The sequence below is a fragment of the Aedes aegypti genome, chromosome 3, assembly GCF_002204515.2.
Source record: "Aedes aegypti strain LVP_AGWG chromosome 3, AaegL5.0 Primary Assembly, whole genome shotgun sequence".
In the NCBI taxonomy this organism is placed as follows: Eukaryota; Metazoa; Arthropoda; class Insecta; order Diptera; family Culicidae; genus Aedes; species Aedes aegypti.
In genome coordinates this window covers 154,347,106-154,358,513 of record NC_035109.1, presented here as the reverse complement: position 1 = coordinate 154,358,513, position 11,408 = coordinate 154,347,106, and the positions used below count along the sequence as shown (strand labels likewise).

At 37.4% G+C, this 11,408-nt stretch overlaps 1 protein-coding gene and 1 long non-coding RNA gene across 6 annotated transcripts in view; both read right to left on the bottom strand.

Annotated features, from left to right (window-relative positions):
• Positions 1-6,059: 6,059 nt before the first annotated feature.
• Positions 6,060-7,184, bottom strand: LOC110678679. Its single transcript, XR_002501832.1, has 3 exons — positions 6,411-7,184; positions 6,243-6,332; positions 6,060-6,169 (listed from the first exon to the last, which is right to left on the bottom strand). It is a non-coding gene; the product is annotated as an uncharacterized LOC110678679 (long non-coding RNA).
• Positions 7,185-9,987: 2,803 nt separating this feature from the next.
• LOC5564176 (SH2B adapter protein 2) overlaps positions 9,988-11,408 on the bottom strand; it is a 120,431-nt gene continuing 119,010 nt past the window's right edge. For 3 of the 5 annotated variants that reach the window (XM_021852304.1, XM_021852305.1, XM_021852306.1), the window contains 2 exons: positions 10,836-10,968; positions 9,988-10,635 (listed from right to left, as the gene is read on the bottom strand). In XM_021852304.1, coding sequence (XP_021707996.1) covers positions 10,421-10,635; positions 10,836-10,968 — 348 coding nt within the window. In that variant the 3' untranslated portion in view covers positions 9,988-10,420. Of the gene's footprint in view, positions 10,792-10,835; positions 10,969-11,408 lie in introns of all 5 variants that reach the window. The other 2 variants (XM_021852307.1, XM_021852308.1) reach the window with 2 other exon arrangements.

The following is an 11,408-nucleotide window of genomic DNA, read 5'->3' as shown; positions in this document are numbered from 1 at the left end:
TTCCGAAAGCGACCCGAGCGAGTTCAGGTGGAAAAATGAGCCAAATCCTAGTGACAAATAAAATAAATGTTTGTTCATAAACATAATTCTTAATTCTATACGCGAATCCAATGGACCGATGCACGAGTTCACTAATTTGACGCTTGAGCGGTGCCAAATTCACTCGTTGCCATGGTCACGTAAATAACACGGAACCGCTCAAACGTCAGATAATGAACTCGTGCATCGGTCCATTGGATTCGCGTATGGACCAATGCACGAGTTCATTAATATGACGTTTGAGCGGTGCCAAATTCACTGGTTTCCTTGGTCACATAAATAACACGGCACCGCTAAAACGCAGTAGCGTAGCTAGGGGGGTGCGGTGGGTGCAGTCCGCACCGGGCCCCGGAGTTCGTAGGGGCCCCCAAATCGTGTTAAGAGTTTCATTTAAAACTATGAAACTGATTTCTTGAAAACTAACACGTTTACAAGCAGATGAAATCTCAGTTTGAAGATGACCTTGATCAATGTGTAGGGACCCCATGATCAATTGAATTAGTGATTAGAGAAGCCTACACTCAGAAATAAAAATAGTCACAGAATTACTAAAGTTTGTGCATTGATGATAATTTTCAATCTGCCTCTCTTTCATTCTGCTTTGAATTTTCACACAAACTGTTATTTCGATTGGGTTGAAGCTTAGCGATGCATCAACCCAGGTGAATTGACAAATAGCATAAAAAATCCCTGCAGAATGAAAGAGAAACAGTTAAAAAATAGTTTTTAATTACTTAAATATAGTAATTTTGTGACTACCCGTGTTTCTGAGTGTAGATAGCTATTTGAAATTCATTCTCAATAACTCGGTTTATTTTGTAATTCATACGGATCTACCAAAATGTGCGTTGCTCATAATCGTAATAGAAATTGATTTGGAGGTATGTTACAGACCATACCCAAGTAATCATGGAACATTATATCATTGCGTATATAAAGCAGCTGCCTTGCCATTAAAGTAGTTTAAAAGTGGAAAAAGGCCCTGATATAGTCTGACTAATGCAATAATGTTTATAAAGCAACCAAGCAATTCATAATATTAGTGCATTGATACATTTGTTTCATTGAAATAATTGAAAAACCAAATCAGTTACCATTAGACTGGCCCTTAAACAAAAAAGTTGTAAAACTCAACGGGGCACCCCCTATATATGAGCCTTAGGGTAAGAGAAACGCTCTCTCAAAATTTCAACTCATTTGGTTGCTCCACCAGCTGGCGCATTCGATTTGATGTTTGTATGGGATATTCGTCTCAAATATATTGAAAATTGATCCTATGTCACTGTTTCGTTCCGTATACTAATTGTTCGCGTTCAAATAAGCCCAGAATGGCAAATACACTAGTTGATACCCTAATGAACATAATTACAGAAGGTTGTATCTGGATTGAATCTCATGTTCATTACTCTTTCAGTTGTTGAAAGTTCGACTTAGATCAGCACTCCCGTACAGTCACTTATATGCATGCGACATGTGCCTCAGCTTGCCCAGCGTCATATGTGGCTATGATGCGCTTAGTGGCTACCTCCAAGCTATGTTGAAGAAATACAAGCAGTATTGCATGATATACTTCAGATGGTTAAAACACCGACTTTATTCATTTTGATCATGATACAATCTTCTACAATATTCTTCGCTATTACATCAAGTAGTGTTTTTTTTTGACATTCTGGGTCCAATTGAACGCGATCATCAATTTTCCTGAACCAAACAGTAGATGATGTGCTGTTGCTCATATGTTTGAGCTGAAAATCCCATATTAACTTCAATTCAAATGCGCCAGCTCATGGCACGACCAAATGAGCTGAATTTTTCAGAAAGGCTTCCTCTAATCCCAAGAAATAATCCTGGGGGGTGCCCCGTGGACTTTATTTTTTTCCCATACTGAGCTGGGCCAGTCTAGTTACCATCTTCGGGATAAGGTTGTATACAATCAAGGATGGTAACAGATCTCTTATTAAAAGGTCAGTCTCTATTTTAATAAACAATCTTTTTATTTATTCTGCATTGAATCCTGCTTCAAAAGGGTTCAGAAAGACCTTCAGAGACTACCCAAGTAACGCCCAGCCCGCTAATTAGCATTTTCAGTCTTATAGGGCTATTATACGGCTGAAATGGAGTATGTCAGCTGTATAATGGGGCTCTGCACAAAAATGTATCCCTCCCTTTCACTTTTTCATGAAATTTGTAAGTAAAAGTCAAAATCCCATACAAAATCAAAACAGTGCAGAGGCCTATACCACTATATTAGCACGCATGAGCGAATTATAATGCTGTTTAGTTACTTGGGAATTACACGATTGTTTCACAGATTCTTTAGGAATTTCGTTTCAGATTCCTCGAAGGAAAACTTCAGAAATTCTTTGACTTTCAGAAATTCATCTAGTGCTTTCTACAAAGATCTCTCCAGGTATACTTCTGGTATCTCCTTCCTTCCTTTATTGATTCCAACACCAAGTCTCCCAAAAAATCTTCCAGCGTTGTTCCAAGTGATGGTAGGAGGAATTTCTTCGTAATTTGCTCCAGGAAATTCATGAGCACTACAATGCTTTTCTCAACTATTTTGATTTCCACAGTTGTTTCTATAACAGATTTGATCTTCCAAAGATTCTTACTGGAGTTCTTTTAAGAAAAGAATTCTACCGTTCTTATAAAAAATCATTTGAGGATTTTTCCAAGAAGATCTACGAGAATTCATATGCCAGCTTGTCCAGTTTGCCATTCAAGAATTTTTATATGGATTTTTTTAAGGATTCATCCACATTTACCCTAGGAATTGCTTCAAAAATTACTCCAGGTATTATCTGAGGGAATATATTTAACACTCTGCCTAACGATCTCTCCAACATTTTATGCGAAATGACTCCTGTAGTTCTTCCAAACAAATTGTCGTGTATTTTTTAAGTAAAATGTTCATGGCTTCTTAATGAGTTCATCTGAGGTTCCACACCAGCTAATACAGCAGTAAATATTCAAGTAATTGCAATCATCTACGCAATTAAAAAAATCTACGGAATACTTTAAGGGTTCTTGAGGAAGGCGCAGGGATTCGTTCAGAGAACTTTGTGGGAGTTCATCATGAGTAACTATCAAACAAAATCATGTTTCATCATATCCTACTAATCCTTAAGAAACGGATTTGTTCAGGAGTATATCCGATATTTTTGACAAATTCCACCAATATTTACTAATAACAAATGCTTGATCTTTTTCTGGAAAAATGAGTGGGGAAATTATTTGAATACATCTTCGGAAAATTTGTCTGAGAACTTCTAAAATAATTTTCGAAGGTATCTTAGGAACAATCTCTGTAGTAATTCCTGAAGGAATTCACTGGTTGAAATCTGAACGATAATTTTGAAGGAGATTCTAGAAAATCCTATGGGAAAATACTTTTAGACACCTTAGGGCCGATTTCTTCAGCATGGCTTAAGCCGTAAACCAGGCTTACCTATATAGTTAAACTAGGTTTGAGGCCTGAGCCCTCAAAGATGTTGTATGTGGGAATCTTGGTGGAAGTTTCGAGAAAACGATGATAAAATCATTGGATACATTCCTGGAGTACATATGATTTTCATGAAAAATTTCTGAAAGTTCTTTGAAGAAATTCCTATTGAAATCTCTGAGGCAACTTTTATGGTTATAGTTAGAAAAATCTACGTTGAACTCCTAAGATATCTCCTTTAGAAGTTCTTAAAAATTACATAATGAATTCATAAAGAGTTCATTCTGTAATTTATTTGAAGCAAACTTTGGGAAAATTTATTGATTTTTCCATCAAGAATTTCAAAATCAATCGAAACCACAAAATTAGAAAAATGAAAATATTTCGCTAGAATTCCCAATTTAAGTTGTATGTGAATCATTACTTTCCAGAACTACTTCACCAGGTAATATTTCCACTTCCATGACAATTTTCGGTAAACTGATGTATTTTTGAGGGCCCCTAAATGGAACTCCGCACCGGGCCTCAAAAACCCCAGCTACGTCACTGCTAAAACGTCAAATAGTGAACCTGTGCATAGATCCATAGTTCACTTCTTGACGTTTTAGAGGTGCCGTGTGATTTAGGTGTCCATGGAAACCAGTGAATTCGGCACCGCTCAAACGTCAAAATCCTGAACTCGTGCATGGATCAATGGACCAATGCACGAGTTAGCTAATTTGACGTTTGAGCGGTGCCAAATTCACTGGTTGCCATGGTCCCATAAATAACACTGCACCGGTCAAACGTCAAATAGTGAACTCGTGCATCGGTCCATAGTGCAAAAGTAAATGCGTGTCATATAGCTGTCACTGTCAAATGTCGTTTTCGTTTTTAAACCTGGGTTAGTGTTAACCTGACTCCAGAATAAAAAAACGTTTTCAGGTTAATCTGTCAAACCGTGTGTTGGTGTGCGTTCCATCACGCAGAGCTGTATTGTCAATACTCTCGGCAAGCATCGTAGGATAAATTTACGGCGCGTGCTGTAAAAATCATCATTCTGCAACTTGTTCCATACACACTAAGCTCTTACGGTGAATTTCACCGTAATCTCAACAGCTGAACAGTTCGGTGAAATAAAACACCGTAATTCCGTCGAAATTTTACGGATTCCGGTGATGTTTCACGGAATACTGTAAAAATTTACCGTACTCCGTTAATTTATTTCACCGTACTGTTCAGCTGTTGAGATTTCACAGGAATCCGTAAAATAATTTAAGTGTGTAAACTACTATTTCGTATCCGTTTCCAAAACTGCGCAAATCTCATGACAATAATTTCAGCTGTTGCTTTTTACAGGCGGAAATTTCGTCGAAATTAGAATAAAATAATTCTGTACTCAAATCAAATGCATATACCGTAATCCGGGGGCATATTGATCACATCGCAAGGCACGTTTCACAACTTTTTGTTATGCCATCCTTTGGAATCTCCATAACTCGATATCCAAGAGACCATCGACTTATAGAATTATCGAGTTATAGACTATACGGACACAATCCCAAAATCAAAGGAACAAATTTCTGTATTTTCAATACATTGATGATCACATCTTTAAGAAGAAAATATTATTTTGGTAATAGTATTTTAAAAACTATTATTTGAAAACTTTTTTTTTTTGTAAAATCACGTTACTTTACTGACAATCAATAATTTTATTTGTTAATGTTTTGAACTTTTATTACAACTTACAATTGTAACAAAAACGAATTCGACATAAGTCACTTTATCTCTCCATACAGCGGAGCGGCGAATCCTTAAGGATTCATTCCTCCAAACCTTCAACCTCCAAACAAGAACTAGTATTTTAAAATAAATATCGAGTTATGGAGACATTTACCTCTAACGTGACAGCGACTAGTGGAGATATCGAGTTACGGAAATATCGACCTAAGGAGAGCACGATGTAAAGAAATTCGAAGTTACCGATAAATCCATCTATTTATGACATATATCGAGTTGTGGAGAGTCGACTGTAGTTCAAAATCATCATTAGATGTTTATAAAGTAGAAAATATGACATGTCTTTGATGTCAACGAAACATTAAACAACTAATCTGTAGACGAATTCCGGCGCGTATTTTCTTCGAAGAAATTGTTCGCCGGAATTTACCTACTAATCATTCCAGAGATCAATTTGACCCCGGATTACGGTACATACTATCTTTTTATCCATACCATGTAGTTCTCCACACTGAGCCAACTCTCTTGTTAAAGGGTATATGGTAGTCATATAATTCTGCACTATTAGAATTTCTTATGAAAGTCACCATAGTATGGAAAGGTATGTTCGAAGGTATATGCGTGACATCCATGTCCATGTTATATGCAAAAAATATACCAAGTACGGACCAAGAAAGTATGTAAACATCATTTGCATTCCAAATACATGCTATTGCAGCCAAACAGAAGATCCATTCGTAACAATTGTATCTTCTAAGTGCAACTAACGTACTTTTCATTAATATAATTAATAATTGATACGGTGAGTGATACTATCAAACTAACAAATTACGAAAATTGTTTTCATTTTATTGTTTTTACTGTTTCATCTACATGGTATCTGCTATTAATAACTTACAATGCTAATTTCCTTTCCTGTCCACATATGATAGATTCCAGTATGTTGCCCAATACTTAGCCATTCTTGTGGGGTGTATTCAATTTTATTTTATGTTCAGTAAGAAATTGTTAGAACATATTAAAAATTTATACTTACTTTACATTGCCAATAAGATCTTTACCGTTCAGGTTTGATCCTAACAATTTTCAGGATACAGCTTCTGAACGAGCGCTAGGGTCGAACATGCTGCAAAGAGAGGAAAGAGAAGAACTTTCTGTAACATTGTAACTACGGTGTCAATTTAATATGAACAGCAAAACTTACCATTTATTATTTTCAAAAGGCAAAGAGAGAACTTCCTGATTCTTCAGTAACCTTGCCTGTTCGTAAGCTATTCTCCATCTGTTGCGACGACTGAATAAAATCATACTGGTGATATGAAGAATACGCATATGCCAATCGCAATGCCATTGAATCCGTCGAAACTATGTACGAAACATGTACCGGTTATATGTTCAATGCATATAACAACAATGTTAGCCAGTGACGATAATATTCACTAAGCCACTGTTGAATCAGAAATGTTTGACAGATGACACGGATATGAATCCATATGAATTTTATGCAACATAGATACAGTTGAATGGATATGGAATTTCTAATAAAATATTCGGTTCGATTTATTTCAGTGAACGACGTGGTGTTCATAAAATTACCCACACGCTTTCGCTTAATTATCTTTTTTTTCGAAATAACTGATAAAACCAAATTTGCACCTCACAGGCACTGGCAGGAGTTTCGAGTTAAAATTTGATTCAGATTCTGATTCAAATAATTTGACTTCGGAAGCAGCGAGCGTAACCGCAAGCACACAATTTTGCATTTTGGATGTTTTTTTGTTGGTTTGTACTGAAGAACAGTTTTTGTTGTTACAATTTTGACAATTCGTATGAAGTTGTATTGGTGAACCCAGTCATGAAACCGTGATTTATCACAGTGCGAACCTATCGGTTTTGGGGTTGGAACTAGTGCGAAACTAGGTTGGAACTGAACAAAAACGAATTCGACAAAAGTTAGCGCATTGCAGGGAAGTCAAGATAATTTCCATTACGAAAAGATCCGGGACCGATCGGGAATCGAACCCAAGCACCTTCAGCATGACGGTGCTTTGCAGTCCAAACTCTAACCCCTAGGCTAAGGAAGGCCACACATACTAAAATATAGAGGACCTATCTGGTCAAAGGCGCTTAGAAGGAGCAGAAACCTAAAAGCGGGTGGAAAGCACGTTTAGGATAATGTGCAAGTAGCAAGTGGATACCGGACAGTATCTAAAGAGGCTGTATGCATCATAGCTCGGATGACGCCCATCGGGCTCACCATCAAGGAAGATGTTCAATGCTTCAACCAAAGAGGTACCAGAGGAGTCCGCAAATCATGTAAAGAAACAACGCTCAGAAGATGACAGCAGGAATGGGATAACTCCACTAAAGGTAGATGGACCCATCGGCTAATTAGGCATTTCACGGCGAAATTCTCTCTCTTTCGCTCTGAAACAAAACTTGAAATCAATGGTGCCAGTACCTGTACTGCCTTTGACATGTACTGGCACCGTTGTTTTCAGATTTCCCGAAGGAGGGAAAGAGAGCGATTTTCTGATGACGTCACCGTGCAATGGGCAATAGGCCTATTCACATGACGTTCCAAATCAGCTGATCGGGAAGCAGTTTGACAGTTCTTCTATGGAATTGACAGCCTCGTGTTTGCACTGTAAGCTCAAAGTACCCTTTAAAGGGTAAAAAACTACCCTCTTTGAGAGAAACTAGTTTAACTCATAAAAAGAGTAAAGGGCCTTTACTCTTTAAAGAGTACAAGGCTTGTACGTCAAATCAACGAGTGAATTTTACCCACTATCCAAAACATATTTTTTTCAGAAACAGAGTAAAATTTACCCTTTTTTCGATATGAAAATTTGTTTTAATTTTTATAAATATTAATTTTCGTGAAATAATAATCAAAACAATATTATTACTATAAAAACATTTTATTCAAAAATATCGCAAAAATCGATTATTGTTCTGATACGGGAGGATCAGCCATCAATCACATTTTGAGTTTTTGACCGGGTAAATGGGGCTGCTGCTTCTGCATAAGCATACGGAATGAACTCGACAGAAAAGCTCCCTGTAAAATATAATTGTTTGTATAGTTGGAACATGCAAAAAGCAATTAAGTGTACCTACCTTATTTCTCCAAACATATTTAATTATTACGGGAAAAATCCTTCAGATGTCCCAAACACTAGTGACTAGTGCGATCGATAATTAACTTAAAGTCCATTTGCAAGATGTTTTTCACCCATTAAAGAGTAAATAAATGGAATAAGTAAGTGGGCACAAAATACCCATTATTGAAAATTTTGAAGTACCCTTTATTTTGACAGTTGCATACATCGATACAAAATGGGTATTTTTTATTCTTTAAAGAGTAATGCCGAGTTTACAGTGTGCACCGGTCCTCCACCGATGTAAACAAATGCATAGACGGACCTGTCACATGAAAAGGCCTATACGAAATGTGTCAGATTGGTATTGTGTATTTCATTCACTACTGGACTGCGAAGTGCGACCTCATAAGTGCGAAAGTGTGAATAAAAGTGCGGGATTGCATTGAATCCTATTGGTGTCTTCAGAGCACTTATTCTACGATATTACGAAGGTTTTAGTGGGTCGTCGTTGGTGCGGCATCCCCACACTCCCTGAGTTACCTTCTCAGGCGTCTATCTGAAGATTTCCCCCTTGTAAAAAAGAGGGGTTAAACACTAAACTGGGAATCTATAACTTTTTCAATGGAATAGAAGTTTTGGGAAGATGATCTATTACAAAGGAAAATATCAACTAAGGGCGTTCGGATGCTCTGTTTAGAAAGATAGATACGCTAAAACGAAACGAACCATGATTAAAAATATCAAAGAAAGCAACATCAATTCGTTATATTTATTGTTGTTATTTCCCGTCCAATAAGGGCATCTGTATTTCGTCGCCGCAGAAATGACCAGAGCACTAACATATTTTTCAGTTGTTACATACTTGGTTGTCCTAGAACGACCATTCTGCTGTCAGGTTGCCGATAATGAGTAGTAGTTCATAGCGTAGTAAAATGATTCATTTTCCTTTCTGGTAATTTGTTCATTAGATGAATAAAGCTAATTTAGTTTAGCGTGTAGCGAATTTGTTACTCCTTCAGCGTCCTATAGGATTTACTCAATTTCGGATGGTTTTTAAAGTAACTTTTACGGCAATTAACAGCTAGCGTTTGTTGAACCATTTTATCAAAGGTGATAGAGTAAAACAACAATATATACCAACTCTTGTACCTATTGATTTTTCAAACTCAAAGCAATTCACAGAATAATTAAACGCAAGGTATGAGTATCTTTTGTTCCTCGATCGTACTCAATTACAGTTTAGAACTGTTCCAAAAGCTTTGCTAAGCGACGGCTAAATTTTGTTACAACACTTCATCAGTATCAATATATGTTTTTTTTTCGAGTGAGATTATTTTGTAAATTGCTGCAATCAAGTGTCGCTACAGTAATGAACAACGGTGGAGCTTTCCTTCCCGAGAAGATTCCCATTTATGGCGTAGATTCGATCTCCTAGTTACTTTGAAGTACCGTAAAATGGGGTATCTCTCGCATCAAAGATGCGTAGATATGCGTAACCTGTTTTTAGTGGTAGCTTCGAAATTCAACATGTTGAATTCTCGCAATGTGAAAAACACGTTCCACTACTTGAATAAAAACAGTTTGGAATTAATTTCTAAATTAGCACTAAAACTTCAAAGGCACAAATCTCGAAAGTATCCAACAAAAGTGCACTTTTTATTTTGGCTTTGTACACTAGTAGAAAGTTTAAAAATAAGAAGATCAGAAACGTTTACCAGTTATTCCTCAAGTTTAGTTTAGTTTATAGGGTACACTCAAAATGAATTATTATGCAATATTCTAACCGCAGTCGATAACTAAGATACCGGTACATGTTTTAAACATATAGAATAAAAATCTGTAAGATAGAATGCGGAAAATATCAAAATTAGTCCAAAAAACTATCAAAGTTACCCCGTTTTACGGTACCCCGCCACAGTAGCTAGCAAGGAAATGTGAATAGTTTTGACTAGAGATTTCTTCTTGTAGGATTTTTCACCCTCACAGACCCTCTTACAAAAAACGCGTTATAAACCCAGTCACGTCTGAGGTCATTGGTAGTGTAGTATTCTATGGTTCAATTCCGGATTTCGTAATGGCTGTTGCGTACCTTTAAACGTAGCTGTACTGATTATCGACAGCCCTCTGGCCGTCCTCGCCACTGGCTGCTGTCGATCCATTTGGTTGTCCTACGCCGCCACCAGCTGGGCCGATTTGACCAGCACCGGGGCCACCGGTTGCTCCCTGACTGCCGGACACTTCGTGTGCCGGAATGGTCTGCTGCGAGAGTTCCAAATCGCACGTTTTGATGCGCACACTTCCGTTCATGGTGATCACCTGCATGGGCTGCTTTCGGTTTTCGGGAGTTGCGTGCGAAGAGAACATTTGAACAGCGTGATTCGATCAGGAGGGTGGGTCAGGATGGTTGGTGGTGATGATGGAGTGATTTGAGGCATGGGTGGACATGACATTTTAAACGGCTAAGAAGCGTTACTAAAGCGCCTATGGAATACAGGAAGAATAGAGTAGAAAGGTAAATTACTTACCTCCAAACTTAAAACAACAGAATCTGGTGAACATGTGAACCATATTAGAAAAGGCCGAAACGAAAGCCTTGCTTGCATTGAGCAAACATCGTGTGCACATTTTGTGTGATATAATGAGAGACAACTCTTTGGGCTAAACGGATTTTCAATCATGAAAATATACATTATTGCTTAGAATAAAACAAGGACGCTTTAAAAATTCTCAATATAGGGAGCCGGATCATATTCTTAGCACTTTTGATTCACTTCGGCAGTTTGATTTTTCGAAAGCTACAAATATCATATTTGGCCTCAATGTGCGTTTCTTATTGCAAAGTTTCGGACAATTCGGCCGAGAAAAACCCCTCATGCCAAAGTGAATCATGGAAGTGTCCAAGTGGTTCTGCACCATAACACTCGATTATGTATGAATCATTCCCCACAATAGCAGGGGATGATCTATTAAATAATTCCTGAAAAAAAGATTATTCCCAGAACTTCTACAGAGTGTGCTTCTACGGAGTTCTGTATGGATTTCTAGAAAAGTCATCAATAGGTACTTCCAGGAATTCCTTGATTTATTAACGCTCGGCT